We start from the raw sequence: 20,741 nt of genomic DNA, 5'->3' as shown, positions 1-20,741 counted from the left end.
AGGGAATAAACCAGGGAATGGGTGTCCCCCAAGCTATTATTGAAAAAGGTGCAATGCGTGGACACACTCCTCTTATCTGCACAGGACTGGGCCGTTTGTGTGAATCTATGTGGCTTCTAGCATGCATAAGTGAGTCACGTTGCAAGCCTGATAATCTTAAATTGGTTTTCAGTGTAATTCTTAGCACACTCGGGATTATTTAGTAAGTGTTAGCCAATCACATCATCAGATCTAATGCTGGACACGATGTTTTGAGTTTTACAAGCATGGGCTAGTTGGGTACAGTCAGTACCTTGCCTGTTGCCAGGTACATAGGTTGTATCTCCCAACAACTGGTGGATTGTGTCAAACAGCACGTACCTTCAGTTCACAACAGGCAAAGTACAAACCATACCCAGCCAGCCCAACTAAACAAAAGCTTGGGGGACAGCCATTCTCTTGTTCATTCCCCATGGCACAATGCCTTTACCAATCGGAGTCCACTTGCCAACCAATCAGCACTGTCTTCTCATGAAGTATAAATTGGTGCTCCCTTTGCAGTTGGTAACCTAGTGATCTGTCCTGTTGAGTGCAAGACAAAAAGCTGAGATAGCATGTGTCTCTTTTTTTTCAGCAATATTCAAGTTCTGTACTACCAAATGACGAATAATTCTTTATTCTAAGGTGAGTACTATAGAAAAGTTATAGCACAGAAAGAGGCCATTCAGACCATCGTGTCTGCGCCGGCCAAGAAAAGAAACTAGTTGCTCATTTTTAATCCCACTTTCCAGCACCTTGTCTGTAGCCTTGCGGGTTACAGCGCTTCAGATGCAGATCCCAGTAGCTTTCAAGTGAGTTGAGCGTTTCAGCCTCAACCACCAATTTCAGCAGTGAATTCCACACGTGTCTGGATGAAAAAGTTTTGCCTCATATCTCCCATGGTGGCGTAGTGGTATTGTCACTGGACTGGTAATCCAGAGACCCAGGGTAATGCTCTGGGGGCCTGAGTTCGAATCCCACCATGGCAGACGGAATTAAAAGTCTGATTGCCAATTGTCGTAAAAACCCATCTTTAGGGACATTAGATCTTACCTGGTCTGGCCTACATGTGACTCCAGACCCACAGCAATGTGTTTGGCTCTTAACTGCCTTCTGAACAAGGGCAATTAGGGATGGGCAATAAATGCTTGCTTAGCCAGCGACACCCACATCCCATCAACGAATTTTAAAAATCCTTCTACCAATCACAAATCTGTGCCCCCTGGTAACTGAGCCCTCTAATGCAAGTATGTCCTTTCTTAAACATACAGTATTACAGATGTGGTCTCCCCAAAACCCTATACAACTGTTGCAAGACTTTATTCTTGTATTCCAATTCCTTGGCAATAAAGACCAACATGCAATTTGCCTTCCTAATTGCTGGCTGCACTGCATGTTAACTTTCTGACTTCCAAGCACATTGTTACAGACTAGGGAGGGAGGCAAAACAAAACTTTTTTTTTGCCATCTGTCCATAAGCAGAGGTGTTTTAACTTTTGAAATAGGTGTATTTCCCCAAACCCTCTTTTGAGGTCAATTTTTAGTGGTTCACAGCTAACTCTCTTTAGGCTTGAATCAGAAGTATAATTTATTCACACATTCAAACTCAGGGAATGGATGCAACTTCATACACAAGAAGAAGAAAAGAAAGAGGAGGTTTTTACAACTACGAATAACTTAAAGAAAAAACACCACAGTATAGATATCAGTTGACGAGATTGCCAGAGCCCAGTGATTAAATCTAAATCATTTGTCTCTGTTTGTGCCACTAAGTCACCTTCCTTAATGTGAATGCATCTCCCTGTTCATAAGGTCATAACATATAGGAGGAACAGGAGTAGGCCATTCAGCCCCTCAAGCCTGCTCCACCATTCAGTAAGATCATGGCAGATCTGATTGTGGCCTTAACTCTACTTTCCTGCCTGTCCCCCATAACCCTTGTTGATCAAAAATCTGTCTAACTCAACCTTGAATATATTCAATGACCCAACCTCCGTTGCTCTCTTCGGAAGAGAATTCCAAAATCTAACGACCCTCTGAGAGAAGAAATTCCTCCTCAGCTCTGTCTTAAAGGGGAGACTCCTTATTTTTAAACTGCTCCCATTAATTCTAGACTCCCCTCAAGGGTAAGCATCCTCCTAGCATCCACCTTGCCAAATCCCCTCTGAATTTTGTATGTTTCAATAAGATCACATCTCATTCTTCTCAACCCCAATGAGCATATGCCTAACTTGCTCAACCTTTCCTTAAGATAACCCCTTCATCCCAGGAATCAGCCAAGTGATCCTTCTCTGAACTGCTTCCAATGCAGTTATATCCCTCCTTAAGTAAACTATACACAATACTTTGGATGCAGTCTCACCAAGGCCCTGTACTGCTATAGCCAAATTTCCCTACTTTTATATTCCATTCCATTTGCTTTCCCAATCACTCGATGTACCTGCGTGCTAGCTTTTTGTTATTCATGCACCTGGATGCCATATTCCTCTGTACCATTGATCTCTTCAGTCTCTCTCCACCTAAATAATCTGCTTTTCTATTCTTCCTGACAAAGTGAACAAGCTCACATTTTCGTACATTATACTCCATCTGACAAATTTTTGCCAAGTCACTTAACCTATCTATATCCCTTTGCAAACTCTTTTGTCCTTGTAAACTTGTTTTCCTACCTATTTTTGTGTCACCAGCAAATTTAGCTCCCATACACTCTGTCCCTTTATCCAAGACAATGTAGATTGTAAATAGTTGAGGCCCGAGCACTGATCCCTGTCGTGCTCCAATAATTAGTTTGCCAACTCAAAATGACCATTTATCCCGAATTGATGCTTCCTATGAGCTAACTAATCCTTTATCCATACTAATGTTACCCCCAACACAATGAACTCCTCTTGTGTAGCAACCTTTGACATGGCACCTTATTGAATGACTTTTTGAAATTCAAGTATACCACATCCACTGGTTCCCCATTATCTGTCTCGCTTTTTTTGCTCTTTTCCTTTTTATCTAAGGAATTGCTATATTTATGGCTAGCTTCCTTTTATACTCCAATTTCTCCCTCTTTTTTTTTGAAGTCATTCTTTATTGGTTTCTAAAATTTGCCCAATATTCTAACTGCCCACTAATCTTCGCAGTATTATATGCAATTTCTTTCAGTTTGACACTATCCTTAACTTCCTTGTGGAGAACAAACATTTAATTCCATGTTCACTGGAGCATCCTTCCCTCTCTTTACTGAAGAAGCTGTCAGCCCTCTCCAGTGTCTCAGCTTCTTGTGGTGTAAGACCTGAAGGATGGACGTGTACATGGTTAGGAAACGGGTAACATATAGAGGGCAGCAACTTAAATGAAAGCTTCAACCACAAGTTCAGAGGTTTGAATGAATTTTGATGGGAATAAAGTCTGGACTTCTACAATGTTCATGACCTTTCACTAAAACTTCATAGAATTAGTGAAAATCAAAGTCTCCTGACACTTGTGATGCGTAGAATTAAAGTGGGGTGCTTTGTTTCACAAATGTGTGGTTTTGGAGATGAACATTTCACTGTGATAATGCTCTCTCTTGCAGTGGTGAGGCAGAGGAGGGAGGCAGATGCTGCTTTGTTTTCAGAACTTCACCGTAAACTGCAGTCACAGGTAACAATTGACCAGTTGATTTGAATGGAAGAAAACTAGTCGTTTCCTCCACGTTGTTCCTATGCTTGAGCACCCAGTCTCTGGTGCATCTGCTTAATCTATTTTGAATACGGAAACTTGCTACGGAGAGAACTGCACCTGTAAATATGCAGAATAACATCTTGAATCAGTGTTTTACAAGGAGTGTAAGTCAGATTACTGAGTCTGTAATTGCCTGTGTTTCCTTTGTCATCCTTCTTGAATACGAGTGCACCATAACCTCTTTCCAATCTGCTGGTACCTCCCTATTTCCACTGATTCAGTCATAATGATTGTCAATACCTCCCAAATTCCCTACTGTCTCTTTCAGCATTCTGGTATAATTAGGAATAAATGCTATTTAACCTTGGGATCTATCTGTTTTGACCCTGTTTTTCTTATTTAGCACCTCCACCCTGTTAATAAAAGGGCCATTAATTTTACTTTAGTCATTGCTCCGAGAGGGCACGTTATTCATTCACCCTTTAAGAATATTTCAAGGAAGCAATTAGGATCTTTATATTGTACTTATCCATTGTTTTTATGGTCTCAGCTCTTCCTGGTCTGCCCTCTTTTATGTTTTATGCCTGTAGCTTTTTTTCAGGTCTGTCTTTTGTACCTCAGTTCACCCAATGAACATGCACCTCCACATTCTTCTATTCATCCCACTGGGCCCCTATCTTTCTCCCTTGCTGGAATTGAAAGATTTATATACTCATTTCACTTCTGAAATGTACATATCAGATTGTTTGTTTAACTTGAGCTTCTTGAAGTGAGGTATCTGTTTATCCATATGCTCAATATTATGCCTTTAATGGTGTTCCACTTACACTCTGCTGAAGTATCTTGAACCTCCAGCATCAGATGCCTTACCATTAATTTGATGTTAATTTTATATAATATAGGACTCCTAGTTTTTGATACACCCAAATCCCAGGCCATGTTAAACTGTCCTCCTTATCCTCATTTCCTCTCAGTTGTTTGTGTCATTTGCACACAGCAGATCAAGATGAGCAGTCTTTTGCAATTTTCTTCATGCACTGAGTCATGAAGCAGTCATGCATTACATTTAACTCTCACCCTAAACTGCTTGGGCTTTCCCAGTTTATTCTTGATTGATAACGTCTGCCATTAAAGTAACGTTTCACCCATCTCTTCATGCACATCCCTGATTTCTACTGCTCCATTAGTGGCTAAGCTGTGGCTGGAATTCCCCCACTAAACTTCTCCATCTCTTTCCTCTTTTAAGATGCTCCTTAAAACCTCGCCCTTTGACTGAGCTTTTGGCCTTCATGTCCCAATAATCCCTTACTTGGGGCAGTGTCAAATTTACTTTGATCACGCTCCTGTGGAGCACCTTGGGACATTTTATTATGTTAAATGTGCTTTATAAATACAAGTGGTTGTTCTCGATCAAGACTAGTGAATCTGTTGTGAATATTTATAGCTACCATGGGATCATTTTTTATCTCCCAGGTGCCTGGAATATATGGATACACCATTTCCTGGTCTGTCTACTGTTAGAGTTTGTGAACACTTGATGGCCCTTTGTTATATTCATGTTCCCTGATATTAGCCATATTCCTGATATTTTTACCAAATGATAATTTATTCCTGTCATTATGGTCTCCAAGCTCAAACATTGTATTCTCAATACTACTAGCATTCACCAATATGAATTTTAACATATCCTTGGTCTACTCTCGATCATCAGCAAAGTGATGGAAGGGGTCATTGACAGTGCTATCAAGCTGCACTTACTCAAGAATAACCTGCTGATTGACGCCTATTCTGGGTTCTGCCAGGGCCACTCAGCTCCTGACCTTCTTACAGCCTTAGTCCGAACAGGGGTAAAAGTGTTGAACTCCAGAGATGAGGTGAGAGTGACTTCCCTTGACATCAAGACAGCATTTGACTGAGCTTGGCATCAAGGAGTCCTAGCAAAACTGGAGTCAATAGGAATCGGGGAAAACTTTCCGCTGTTTGGAATCATACCTGGCACAAAGGAATGTGCTAGGTCAATCATCTCAGCCCCAGGACATCACTGTAGGTGTTCCTCAGGATAGTGTCCTCAGCCCAAACATCTCCAGCTGCTTCATCAATAACCTTCCCTCCATCCGAAGGTCAGAATTGGGATGTTCATTGTGCAATCATCAGTGTTCACCATTTGCGACTCCTCAGATACAAAAGCAGCCCATGCCAATATGCAGCAAGACCTGCACAACTTTCATGCTTGGGCTGATAAGTGACAAGTAACATTTGCATCATACAGAGTGCCAGGTAATGAATATCACCAAGAGAGAATCTAACCATCTCCTCTTGACATTCAATGGCATTGCCATCACTGAATCCCCCGCTATTAACATCCCGGGGGTTACCATTGAACAGAAACTGAACTGGACAGGCCATACAAATACTTCGGCTACAAGAGCAGGTCAGAAGCTGGGAATTCTGCGGAGAGTAACTCACCTCCTGACTCCCAAAGCAAGCTCCCCTCAAAGGCACCACCATCTTGACTTGGAACTATATCGCGGTTCCTTCACTGTCACTGGGTCAGTATCCTGGATCTCCCTCCCTAACAGCACTCTGGGTGTACCTGTACCACATGGACTGCAGTGCTTCAAGAAGGTAACTCACCACTGTTAGAGAAACTCCCAAGCCTGGTTGTGAAGAAGACGGACATCGTTCTTGGTAGAGACTGTTCATTGCTCACCACAGATCTCACTTCTCCACTTTGACACCCTCACCCCCGGTGCCGACTGACTCTTCTTTCTATACACATCTGGGTATAATTAACTAATAAATACCTAATTCTTGTTCATCTTATTACCTTAAACTACTGGGTATTTACCTTCCATCAACAAATTCCCCTCTTTCCTTTAACTTGATATGCAAACAAAAACCATCGATGGGAAAAGATCAAAATGATAATACATGTTATCTTATTATACAATCAATTCTTAACATTCCCCCCCCCAACCCCTTGAAAAAGTTATGATATGGCAGGTAATATTTGCCAGGCTGAACAAATCCACAAGGGAAACTTGGCCACGCTATCACAACAATTTTTGCAATTTGTATTCATTACCAGAAAGCATGTGCACTGAAGTCAGAAGTAATAAGTCTATTACCACCTTTAAAACATTTATTGACAAAAAAATACTTAAACATACATAAGATTCCAGTTACACAGTTAAAACAGTTCCCAAAATTTCTACTTAACCAGACCCCCAACTACACACCCCCTTTAAAGCAACAGTCCAAATGGATTCCAAATTTATAAAGTTATCCAGCAGTATTACGACAAACACCCACTGGACAATGGACTTCCAAAGGCTTTTAACACAACTTTGGTCACTGGAACATCAAAACGTCTTCAGGGCAGCTAGAGGCTCTTTCCCCAAGTCTGTTTCACACAGTCACCTTTCAAGATCTCACATGGCCACACCTCACTCAGCCTTCCATAGTTCTCCCTTTTTGATCTGTAAAGCCCACTGTTTCAACTTGTCTTCAGAAGTTTTCCCAGAATATCTTTATGAACCACACTTTTGGAAAAAATCTACTTAATAACCTTATTTATCTTGCCAGTTGTAAACATTTTCCATGTCCCTTTGAAAATCAAACAGTTCTCCACTTATCTAAAAATGCAAATTCCATTCTCACTCTCTACTGAACACACCCTCGCTATACTCCTCCATTTCAAATGCTTGTTTTACACTAGCTCCTTTGATAATTTAAAACTTGCAGTCTAATTGTCTCTAGTTTAATTAAATTAGCCCCACACACACACAATCATACATACATACACACACAATATTAAGCCTGCTTTAAAGTATCCCACAATAATATTAGGAGAAATGATAGTTCTTAACAAAAACAAAAATTTAATAAGGCTACAAAGGAAAATTTCTGTGTTCTCATAATCCATTATACCACAAGGCATCCCTCTTCGAGGATATCCAACAAGCAATTCTTTTTGTGAATCACTCCTCAGCTGAAGACTTGCATCAACCCATTTTATTTTGGAAATCTCCTTCCTTTCCAACCTCTCTTTTACACTCGATCAATCCTCAACCTTTTTTCCGTGACACTCTGTGGAATGGACATTGTCCCAGAGCGAGCAGTTATCTATATAGCATTCCATAGGCACATTTTTGCCCATTTGTCCCTCATATAAGAGTTCCTTTAAAATACTCATTAAATACCTAGCCATATGTTGTTTCTACCAGCAGAAATGTCTCCTTAGCTAAAGGTGCTTTGAACTTCTCTTTTTTTTCTATTTCTAAGCTGATGGACAACGTTTATTGTTTCTTCCCACTAAAAATATAATGAATCCTGCTGTACTCAAATAACCATCGGGAAGGCTAGCGTGTGAGGTGCCACTAAAAATGACTAATTTCATCCCTTCTGGGTCACCCAGCTCTGAGTGTACATTCTTCTGAACTTCATTTCTTCACTGTCTTATTTGCTTTTCGCACTTACCCAACTGTAGCATGTTTCAGCATGGTGCTCAGTTCTAATACAGTACAGCACACATCTGGTCTCGTTTGTGTGCATAACCAGTTCAATTGCCCAAATAAGCTTCTTAGTTGATCTGCTTTTTCCTTGGTTGTAGAGCCTTCCTTTTGTGAGGACCTGGCCCGATTTATCGGGACCCTATTAATATTCTCTAGGTAAGACTGAGTCAGGGCTATTCCCAATTTAGTCTGCCTAATGTCCAACCCTATATACCTAAAAGCTCCAGAAGCCTGACTTCCAGTTTTGAATTTCTTTATTATTTTGTCTATCACAAATTTCTCAAATGCTGCAGATATCACCACCCCGCCTCCCCTCCACCGACCACCCACAGGAAGTCATCTACATGCATTAAGAAAATGCCTGCTAGTTTTCCTTCATAGTACCAATAAAGCATTGCTGGATCTGCTTTTAACTGAAGACTATTAGCTTTTAGTAGGACCGACCTAAATGAAAAATACCAGACCCTGGATGCATCGATTAGCCTGTAAACACACTTATTCAGCTTCCACAATTTCCCCTCTATAGCTCTAGTTCCTTTTGTAGGCTTTAAGAACACTTTTCTCTTTGAAATTGTTTCCCTTGCAAAAAGTGCTGCTTTGATGTCAATGGATTTACATTCCCATGAGTATGCCACTAAAAGTGCTAGAAAAATCCTCAAACTTTCTTTTCCTGCTGTTGGAGAGTTTACTCTAACTTCCTGGTCCCCGAGCTACAAGCCTGGCCTTGGCTTTATACGCACCTTCGGGAAGTACCTTCTCCATATGGATCCATCCATGGAACAACGCTGGCTGTCCTTTGTCAGGCACCTCCATGTAAATGCCAAACTCTCTCTCACTGGCAAGTCCTTTCTGTTTTGTCTCCTTTACCAACTTACCAGCTAATTTGTTAGTGACCACTAGAGCTCCTCTATTGTGAGAGCTCCTACTTCTTGTGTTGCTCCTTTCTCGTGTTAAACTATATCCCTTGCTAGATCTCCTGTCCCTATCAGGACGACTACTACTCTACCTGCCCCTTCTGCCACTAGACTAACTTTCACAAGTTCTTGATCTTTTCTTTGGGCTGAGATCACCATTAGGCCCACTGTCTGAACTTACACTACATTTCCTGGCCTTCCACGTTTTTACTTCCTTCTGTCAAACTATAGACCTGATATTCTGCACCTTGTCTTGTACGTTCAGCCGGTTTTTGTATTTCCCTGTGGCCTTTCCTGCCCTTCCTACTACGATGGCTTCCCTCCACTCACTAGCCCCTTCTGACATATATGCCACCTTAGTTCCAACTGTCAAGAGTTGATCTTTGTTATAAATGGCCCTATCCTGTTCTTCACTATCACTTGGTCTACACTGTCAGCTTACCTACTACAATCTGTTCGTACAGGTCCGGCACGCACGTGTGTGAAGTGCATGGTGCACCTTTAGTTTCCATCATCTGTTCAGGTTCCATCAATGTGTAATCAGTAAGCCTCATGGAATGTACTAACAGTTTGGTTACCATCTTGCAAGATTATCTTTTTGCCATCAGTGCCTACAATTTTTCCTGGGCCTCCATTCTTTCTGCCCTTCTGTTTCATAATAAATCATGCCCCGGGCTTAAAATGCATTTCTGACAGCCTGATTCAACACCTCAAAGCTCCTCCTTAATAAATGCTCTCCTCCCTGCATGCATGCACTTCAAACGTTCTGCAAAAATTGAACTAATGGTAGTCCCCTCCAAAGCCAGGGCATGTTCCCACTATTATTGAAGGTAGCTTTGGATTCCTGCCCTAAAGTAATCGATTGGGGCTGTACCCCCCAACCATCTGGAGTGTGTTTTTTTTTCGCATGTACTGCCCATGCTAGAGCAGTTGTCAATTTACAATCCGGTTGGTTATCTAAAATTTTTTTGGAGCGTGATTTCTCTCACATACCCCGTTGCTAAAAAAGGACTTTCTGCTGCTTTGTGCATTGCTACAATATTCAAATTTTCACACATTCTCCTGAATTCACCGTTGGCAAATTCTCCTCCATTGTCCGTCAAGAATTTAGCTGGTGGTCCCAGCCCCATTACTATCCATCTGTCCATTATTTCAATCAGTAATTACTTTTGTCTTTACTAAAAATTACAACTGACAGAGTAAATCTAGTTGTTACATCTACAAACTATAAAAGAAAAATATATTTTTCTTTATCCCATACTTTGACGTCTATCACTACGGTTTCATTAAAGTTTCTTGCCAATGGAAGGCTTACTACTGGTTGCGATGGTGTTCTCTTATACTTTTTACAAATCACATTTTTCACTAATATCCTCGCCAAACCTAGTGTATTCCTCATCTGGTACCCCTGAACCTTTTAACAGAATTTTCAACCTTTGGCCAGAGGGATGTGCAAATTGTCAGTGTAGTTTGGTAATAATTTGCTGCTTCTCCTTTAAATCCCTATCCCCAGCTGCCATTAATACCTCTTTAACATTCTGTCTAGAGATGATAGGCCATAAAAGAATACCATAATGTCCCGACTGTATAAATTGCAAATCCATAGACCTCTCAGTAACAATCGCTTTATTATGCTCCATGTCCAACTTCATTTGGGTCTTTTTCATTGAAGGCTTACTTAACAGAAAAGGTATTTCACTCGATACCACATCACATTATAGTGATTTACTCTGACTATTTTACATGGAATTACTGTTCTTTTCACTGATTTCAACATGTCACCATCACTGAACCTGAAACAAATAGAACTGTCATATTCTTTGACTTTACTTCGGTCTTACTTACACATTTTAGCCAGTCCACTGCACATACAGTGGACATAAACCCAATATCTAGAACTGCACAATTGAACAAATTTGCGACTAGGAGACCCATTACTGGACTGAAGCTTCTGGTGACCAACATGATTCCTTCTGAATGGTCAGTATTGTCCCTCCTCACCTTCTGTACCTTACATGTCATGTGTTGCCTCAAAAACCCTGTTTTTCATTTTTAACCTATTCAACGCATATTGATACTTAGTCGCATTTGAAGCAGCTGTTGACCACCCATTGGTTATTCCTGGAGTTCAGCTTCCTTCTGTAATTGAGGTGTCAACTGTGGCTCAGTTCATAGCACCCTCGCCTTTGAATCAGAGGGTTGTGGGTTCATGTCCCACTCCCGGAAAACCAAGAACTGTGATTGTACTTGAAAGAGTTGCAATCTGTGACTGTTGATAACTCGAAAGAGTTTCCTTCTGTAATTGCCCAACTCCAGCCGCCTGTTATAGCTCCCCAAAGGGTCTCTGTCCTCAGACTTTTTATTGTAATTCTTCTTTAGTACCGACGTTTGGGTCCTCCGTTCAGTCGCTATATGCTGCTAGCATTGTACCCACCATCTTTGGTGTCATTGTTGACTGGGCTCAAAAGCAGCCAGAACTGAATGCTTTCCCAGAAATTTTTTTAAAGCTTCGGACATTTGATCGGTAAATGATTCTTGTTAAGCTCCAATAGCTGTTTGGCAATAAAGACCGAGACCAAGACAGACTCCTTCAGATGGAGTTTTATTTCTGGCACATAAAACTCTGCAGAGAGAACTTGCCTCACCTGTTTTCCCTTTTATGCAGCCAATTGGGTACTTAGGTTGTTCACTGATAATTAGCAGTTGAACCCGTTGAGTTAACATTCTGCTCTTAAGAAAGTAACCCTTAAGTATATATAATCACAAAAAAATAATAAACATGGACTTCTTCCATAACACAAACATCAATATATATTTTTTGTTCAATAAATCCACCTTATTTCCCCTTCTTAAAAAAAACACATGTATAGAAGTACCCACACAAAAAGAATATACCTTTTTGCCTTCTCAAAGGAAAAGACATCCCTCTTTGAGGATCTCCAATAACTTTTTGGAGCTTCCTCCTGTTTTCGTGAAGCACTCAGACAATTGGTAGCTGCTATCAATCCATTTAATCTTGGCAATCTCCTTATTCTCTAGCATCTCTTTTAACTTGCAATGTCAATTCGCAATCACTTTTTGTTAACGTGGTTCATGGTGAACATTTTTCCCAAAGTAACCTATTGTCTATAAGACATTCGATAGATACCATTCCTGAATATCCTTTTCCATTTAAAATTTCTGCCAGCATCTTTGATATAAAGAACGCCATATCTACCGCCTCAACAAGGGTGAGAGTTTCTGCTGCCAATGTGCTTTGTACACCTCTTTCTATCTTTTTAGATTCCCATGCCAAAGAGCAACATTTACACCCCCCCCCCACCATGAGAAATATTATAAATCCTATTGCACTCAAAAATCCATCACATAGATTTGCATAAGACGTGTCACTAAACACAATCAGTTTCATTTTTCTAAGATCACCCAAAGATGGGAATTTCAAAACACACTGCTCCATTTTTAATTTTGTCAATGTTTTGTTTGCTCGAATGATTCCTTCGGCCTTGATCATTCATGTTAGTGCTCAATTCCAAAACATCAAAACTGACATCCGGCCTTGCTTGTTTGCCTAGCCATTTGAGTTGCCCAGTTAGACTTCAGAGTTCCTCTTTTTCCATTCCAGAAGCCGCTGTATCTTTCTGGGAGGCCCTACCACGACTAATTGCAATGGGATTGACAATGTCCAAGTAGGATTGCTGATGTAAAATGACGTGTGATCCACTCTGCCTGATTTCCAATCCAATGTATTTATACGCATCAGAAGCCTAACTTCCAATTTTGAACTCTGTTCTGAGCCCATTAATGACAAATGTTTCAAATTCGCTACTATCTCCCCACAAAAAAATCATCTACATGCATTAAGATGCCTGCAAGTTTTCCTCCATGGTGCTAAGAAAACATTGCAGGGTCTGCTTCCAATTGAAGACAGCCCAACTTTAACAAAACTGACCTCACTGAGAAATACCAAACTCTGGATCCTTCATTTAAACTATATATGCATTTATTTAGCTTCCAGAGTATCCCTTCTACGCTTGGCACCTCTTTCGGTAGAAGGAGAAAAACTTGTCTTTGAAGTTGCTGTCCCTGCAAAACAAAAAACAGCTTTAATATCAATGGATCTACATCCCCAAGCATCTGTAGTTAACAGAGCCAAAAAGATCTTCAGAATAATTTATCCTGTTGTGGGTGAATGTACTCTTATATCCTAGTCACCCAATTTTTCTTCAAATCCTAGTGCCCCTACCCTAGCTTTATAAGTCCCATCAGGAAGCACCTTTTTCTGTGCATATCCATCTATGAGATGGAGTTGGTTGTCCCCCATCTGATACCTCTGTGTATACCCCAAATTCTTTCCAGCTATGTCTTTCTTGCTGTTTGGCATCCTTTATTAACTTATTATCTGATTTGTATTATAATGTGGCAGATGATGTGTGCCAGGTGGATCAAATCCACAAGGGAAACTTGATCCTTCTATCACAATGGTTTTGCAATTTGTATTTATTTCGAGATGCGTGCACTGAATTCAGTAGTAATAAGTCCACCGAGATTCTAGAGCTTTTTAACTAAAATTAAAGTATTAACAAAAAAGATTTCAAGCACATACACAAATTACTACTCTAAACTCCTAAAATCCCTAATTAATGTGACTCTCAGTTACACCCCCTTTAAGGCAACAGTCCAAAAATAGATATTTTAGATTTTAAACAGATCCAGCAAATTAACGCATTGGCCTGGTCAATGGAATTCAAAGTGGCTTTCTCCATCTTCGGTTTCTGTAGACAACAGGCTTAATGCACAAACACTGGAGGCTTCTCATGCTTAGATCTTACAATGCCTTCCCCTGATGCACAGCCTCATTCTCCATTTATATATGTTTCATCCTTTTTAATATGTAAATTCCATTGTTTCCCTCTGTCTTTGGAACTTTTACCTTTGTCATAATATAAATATTTTCATGTTGCTGCTAATCTCATTAACCTCTTTGAAATTCAAATCCCCTTTCATCTATCTAAAAATTCAAATTCATTTTACACCTTAGATGCTAAGACCCCAACATGTTTACTCTTAGTATATTAAATACGCTTCTACGCTTTACTTTTGATAATTACAACTTGCGGTCTGCTTGGCTACAAAATGTAATTAAATCACAGAACAACACAGCACCCCATTTTCTGGTTTATTGCAAAGTAGGTTTATATTATGAAAATGATTATACCTTCATGACGTTTGTTTGAAGCTACTAAGACTTCTAGATCAGATGGGCTTCTGCTCCTTGTAACATTACCAGCCTGTGCCATATTCCTTGATTTTGTTAAGCTACGCCCTCTATCACACTCCAGACTGTTGCTGTTTGATCTCCCTCTCCCAATTATAGATGCTCTTTCAACAGTTCGCAATCTCTTCCTAGAGGCATGTTTACTCCCAGACCCACTGTCTGAACTAATACGCTTTCATGTCTTCCATTGCTCATAGGGTTCACTCTTAAACTTTGGTGTGTAATCATACCTTGAAACTCTACATTTTGATTCATCCATTTTTGAGTGACTCCAAACCACACTGTTAACGTTAACGCCAAATGCAGTCTTTTGTCCAAAGAAAGCTTAGTTTCCAATTTTTTTACTTACAAGCAACAACCATCCTTTGTTACCACTGTTAAGCTCCAGTAGCTGTTTGGCAATGAAAACCGAGACCAAGGCAGACTCCTTCAGATCAAGTTTTATTTCTAGTGCATAACACTCTCTACAGAAAGAACTTGCCCCACCTGTTTTCCCTTTCGTAAATCCAAATGGGTACTTGGTTGTTAATTGATAATTAGCAATTGAACTCCTTCCCCAACAATTCTGTCTCTTTGAATCTAACTCCGGTTGAAATCAAGAGCCTATCCATGTTTGATATCCTAGCACAGTCCAGTAATTTAGAGGCATGTACTGATTTAGGAGTTTCCAAGTGGAATCATCGCAATCTCATATAGTTGGTCAAACTTCATGATGTATTCTGCTATGGAAGAATTGCTCATTTTTCTAAATTTATCAAAGTCCAACCAAGCCTCATAGGCATTCAATAAGTCACCTTGTGTATGAATTTTATCCGTGAATTTTAAGAGAATGTCCAAACCTCCTTCGTTGTCTAGTTCTAAGAACGTTTTGTGGCCGACCTTGCTCTTGGCAGGAAGCAAAAGTGCTAGAGCTATCCCTTGCTTTCTTTTCGATAGAGAAGTTACCAACATTTTTCCATTGATCGTAAGGTTCCGTGTCTCAAAAACAATGGTGGAAAATCATATCCTGCCAGCTTTTCCCTGGTGTCAGTCATCTTTCTTCAAAGCATTTCCAATTACAACCTTCTCTCAAAAGAAATTAACTCCAATTCTAGCCTTATGTCTGGAAGTAAATCTCAGTCTTCAATCTTCACCTTTAGGCAAACATCCTCGGCTAGCAATGTTAGAGAAACTCCCAAGCCTAGTTGTGAAGAAGGCACTGAGACTAGGATGTTTTTGTAGAGACTGTTTATTGCTTACTTCTCCACTCTTAATGCCCCCCCCCCCCAATGCTGGCTGACTCTTCTTCATATACACATCAGAGTATAACTAACTAATCAATATCCAACAGCTGTTCACCATATTACTACTGGGTATTTAACATCCATCCACAGAACCTATCAGATACTAATAACCACCACCATCTCAAGGGCAATTAGGGATGGGCAATAAAAATGCTGATCTGGCCAGTGATGCCCACATCCTGTGAAAGATTAAAAGAAAAAAATTGGCAGGGAGAGTGATGTAATTGGTAGCTAAAGAGCAGAGTTTGTAGTGAGGGTCGAAGACAATAGCATCAGCCGTCTCAATATTTAGTTGTGGAGGAAATTTAAGCTGTGGATGTCAGTTAATTACTCTGACAATTTAAAGACAGTGGAGGGAGGTACTGGTGTTCTCAAGCATCTGCTGCCCATGCTCTTCTAGGTGGTAGCGGCCGCGAATTTGGATGGTGCTGTCAAAGGAGCTTTGGTGGGTTGCTGCAATGCATCATGTAAATGGTACACGCCTGTCACTGCACCAGTGGCGGAGTGAATGAGCTTTTAAGGTAGTGGGTGGGCTGCTTTTCCCTGGATGGTGTCGAGCTTCTTGAGTGTTGAACATTGTGCAATCATCAGCGAACATCCCCACTTCTGACCTTTTTGTGATGGAGGGAAGGTCATTGACGCAGCTGAAGATGTTTGGGCCTAGGACATTATCCCAAGGAACCCCTGCAGTGATGTCCTAGGACTGAGGTGATTGACCTCCAACAACCACAGTCATCATCTTTTGTGCTAAGTATGACTCCAACCAGTGGAGAACTTTTCCCCCTGGTTCCCATTAACTCCAGTTTCATGACTGAACCAACCTCTGTCATTTTGACACCAAGCTGAGTTTTCAACTACATATCGATCCCTTAGCGATCGAGTACTGTACATCATTATTCCTGGCAACTGTTTTGAGGTTAACCAGACTGTTCACAACCTTGGTGTGATTTTGATCCCAAGATGGGTTTTTGACCAAATATCCATACCACCAAGTCTGGCTCTTTCTACCTGTGTAACATCACCTGGGTCTGTCCCTGCTTCAGCTCATCAGCTTCTGAAGCCTGGATTCATGCCTGTTATTTCTAATGAAGGGTTATCAACCTGAAACATTAACTCTGCTTTGCTCCACAGATGCTGCCTAACCTGCTGAGTATTTGCAGCATTTTCTATTTTTATTTCAGATTTCCAGCAGATGCAAAATTTTGCTTTTGTATGTTATTTCTAGACTTGAATATTCCAGTGCACTCCTTGCTAGCTTCCTACATTCTACTCGAGGTCATCCGAAACTCTGTTGCCAGAATTCTTCTCACATCACATCCCATTCGCCTGTCAGCCTTTTGCTCATTCACATACATTGGCTCCCAGTTAAGCACTGCCTCAATTTTAGAATTCTCATCCTTATATTAAAATCCTTCCTGTCCATCCCCCTCACTATCTCTGTAATCTCCCACAGAGATATCTGTGCTCTCATTCTGGACTCTTGAGCACCTCCGATTTTAATTGCTTCACTATTGGTGACCGTGCCTTCAGCCAGCTGGGCCCTAAGCTCAGGAATTCCCTCCCAAAACCTTTCTGCCTTTCTACTTTGATCTTTTAAGATAATCCTTTTAAACCTACTTCTTTGACCAAGCTTTTGGCCAGCTGCCCTAATATATCCTTACGTGTCTCAGTCCAAATTTTGTTTTATAATGCTCCAGTGAGATGTCTTGGGATGCTTTATTACATTAAAAATGCTATTTAAATACAGATTGGTGTTTATTCACTATTTGAGCCTCTTGCCTTGTGCAATCTTGTGTATCTTGCATGAAAAATTATGCCAATGGTTAGTTTTTGTGTCTGGGTGGTGTGTAAACAGCTTGATGCCTCCACACTAAAAACATTAGTTTCCTCAATGCTTGTGTCCCATTACCTTTACGCTTCTGAACCCCAATTGTGTTGGTCTTTTTCTCTCTTCCTTCCCTTTCCTCACTCTGTTAGCTTCTCTGAAGAATCTTTGCCTTATTCAGGTGATTGAATTGTGTCATGTTTAGAGAATTATCATGTTGGGCTGGAAGTATCTATAGCTGCTCTGAGCATTTGGATTTGTTTTCTTCTTGATAGAGGTCTCTTCGGTTTTGTAATATGTTATTTCAACAATAGTTGCAAAACCATTAATTGATTTAATGGATGTGTTCTCTTCCACATGTAGGGTATAATAAAAAACCGATGGGCTGTACTCTACCTCCTTCTAAGCCTCACTGAGGATCCACGTAAACCCCCGAGCAAGGTATCAGTAAAAATATTCTTTGATAATTTATATAAGCACTAACCCATCAGAAAACTACTAACAATGAGCTCAAGCACCATTTAACACTAAAGAAAGTGTTGATTTATATTCTGGTACCTGGTTATAGATTATTCCAGTGTTAGAAGAAGTACCTAAATTAATTGATCGTGATATCTGATGGTTGCCAAGTTACTAAATACTTACAGCACAGGCAGGCCATTCTGCCCAACTGGCTCATGCTGGTCTTAATGCTCCAGACAGCTTTCCCCATTGTTTCTTCATCTTTAACTCCATCAATGTATCCTATTATTAAATGCATCAATGCTATTACCTCAACTACTCCTTGTAGTAACAAATTCCATATTCTTACACTCTCTGGGTATAGAAGTTTCTCCTGAACTCTATTGGTTTTTTTAGTAACTATCTTATATTTGTGACCACTAGTCTTGATCTTTCTCTGTGGAAGTGTCTTCTCTATGTCTACCCTATCGAACCCTTTCGTGGCCATAAAGCCCTCTACCAAGTCACTCCTCAGTCTTTTCTAGCAAAAAGTCCCAGCCTGTTCAGTCTGAGCCGATAGATATATCATCTCCCTTCTGGTAGCAATCTCTTAAACCTTTTATGCGCTTTCTGCAGTGTCTCTACATCCCAATAATGTAGAAACCAGAACTATTCACAACACTCGAATTGTGGACTAACTGAAGGTCTATACAAGTTTAACACAAGTTCAGCTTTTCAAACCTGTCCCTATTGAAATGAATCCCATTGTATCATTTGATAATTTTATGGCCTTTATGAATCTGTGTTACTTTAGTTATTTGTGTACCTATGCCCCAGATCCCTCTGTTCTTATACCAATTTAGCCACTTAATTTCCAAGGAATAAGGGGCCTCTTTATTCCTCCTACTAAAATGTACTATATCACAGTTACTTATATTGAAGTACATTACGCGCTCATTCTAAAAGTTTATTAATGTCTCCCTGCATTTTGTCGCAGACCTTTGATGTATTAATTACACATCCCAATTTGTGTCACCTGCAAATTTCGAAGTTGTACTGACGATTCCTGAGACCAAATTCTTTCTGTAAGTTGTGAACAACAGTGGCACCAATTCTTGTGGAACACAACTTCTCACCATTTGCCATGTTCCATAAAGTAGTTTAAATTCTTAACCCAGAGGGTGGTGAGAATGTGGAATTTTCCAGTGGAATGTGTTATTGTTTCCCAAATCTGTTTCCATTTTCCTGGAACTTCATCTTTGGATCCCTTTAATCAACTTTTATCAGTCACACATGACATACTATGTGACTGTGGCAAAGGCAAACTTTGTCTCCTTGTTCTTCTCAATCTGCCTGCGGCCTTTGACATGGCTGACCACACTATCCTCCACCAGTGCCTCTCCACCTTCCAGCTGGGTGTGACTGCTGTCACCTGGTTCCATTCTTAACTATTTAATCATAGTCGGAGCATCACTTGCAATGGTCCCTCTTCCTGCTCCTGCACCATTACCTCTGGTGCCCCAGAGGATCTATCCTTGGTCCCCTCCTATTTCTTATCTACATCCTGCCACTCGGCAACATCAATCGAAAGCACAACATTAGTTTTGAAATGTATGCTGATGACGCCAAGCTGTAACTCACCTTCACCTTTCTCAACTCCTCCACTATTGCTAAATTATCAGACTTCTTACCTGGTATCCAGAAGTTTCCTCCAATTAAAAACTGGAGAACTGAAGCCATTGTTTTCAGTTCCCTTTCCATACTCCATTTCCTAGCTACCAATTCCATTCCTCTCCATTTCAACAGTGTGAGATAAAGCCAGCCTGTTTGCAACCTTGGTATGACATTTGATCCCAAGATGAACATCTGACCTCCTATTTGTGCCATCACTAACATTGCCTATTTCCAGCTGTGTAATGTCACCTGACTTCACCCTGTCTCAGCTGATCTGCTGCTGAAACTCTCCTTCATCGTTACCTCCAAATTCGACTATTTCAACATGTTCCTAGCTGGTCGTCTACATTATATCCCCTGTAAAATTAAGGTCATACAAAACCCTGCTGACGATATCTTAACACGCAGCAGGTCCCAGTCAAGCAATGTCTTGATTTTAAAATTCCCTTTCTTGTTTTCAGATCTCTCCCTCCCAGCCCTCCCTGTATCTGTAATCTCCTCCAGCCCCACAGCGCTTTGAGGTCTCTACGCTCTAATTCTGGCCTCTTGTCCATTCCCTATTTTATTTGTTCCACCATTGGTGGCCATGCCTTTCGTTGCCTAGGTCCCAAGCTCTGGAATACACTCCTTACACCTCTCCACTTCTCTACCTCGCTTTCCTCCTTTAAAACATTCCTTAAAACTTACCTCTTCAACCAAGTTTTCAGTCATTTGACCTCCTATCTCCTTATGTGATTCAGTGCCATACTTTGTTTTATATTGCTCCCGTGAAGCACCTTGGGACATTTTGACATGTTAGATGTGCTATATAAATATAAGTTATTGTTTAAGCGGAAGCTAGATAAGTACATGTGGAAGAAAGGAATAAAAGGATATACGGATAGAGTGAGAGGAAGGGTGGAATGTCACGTGTATGGAGCATAGGCACTGACGCATGCCTATTGGACCACCTCAAATTCCATGAAGAGCAAGGAAAGTAAAGGTACTTGTTCTGGCACTCAGCTTTACTTATACCTGAGTGTGCCTCGCACATTGTGTGTGCGGGGTGTTTTACAACACCCTGCGGAGCAGAGATCTCACACGTTGAATCTCACAATGTTGAAGTCTTTTCTGAGCTTTGGGTTTCAATATGTGGCGAAACTC

At 40.6% G+C, this 20,741-nt stretch overlaps 1 protein-coding gene across 2 annotated transcripts in view; it reads left to right on the top strand.

Annotated features, from left to right (window-relative positions):
* The window catches only part of tubgcp3 (tubulin gamma complex component 3), a 116,569-nt gene that overhangs the window by 9,533 nt on the left and 86,295 nt on the right, over nt 1-20,741 (top strand). For both annotated transcript variants that reach the window (XM_078546096.1, XM_078546097.1), the window contains exons 3-4: nt 3,584-3,651; nt 17,847-17,924. In XM_078546096.1, the coding sequence (XP_078402222.1) occupies nt 3,584-3,651; nt 17,847-17,924 (146 nt within the window). The remainder of the gene's footprint in view (nt 1-3,583; nt 3,652-17,846; nt 17,925-20,741) is intronic.

The sequence above is a fragment of the Cetorhinus maximus genome, chromosome 7 (genome assembly GCF_964194155.1).
Source record: "Cetorhinus maximus chromosome 7, sCetMax3.hap1.1, whole genome shotgun sequence".
NCBI lineage: Eukaryota > Metazoa > Chordata > Chondrichthyes > Lamniformes > Cetorhinidae > Cetorhinus > Cetorhinus maximus.
Note: the sequence above shows the minus strand (reverse complement) of the source record. Positions and strands in the feature narration are given on the sequence as shown.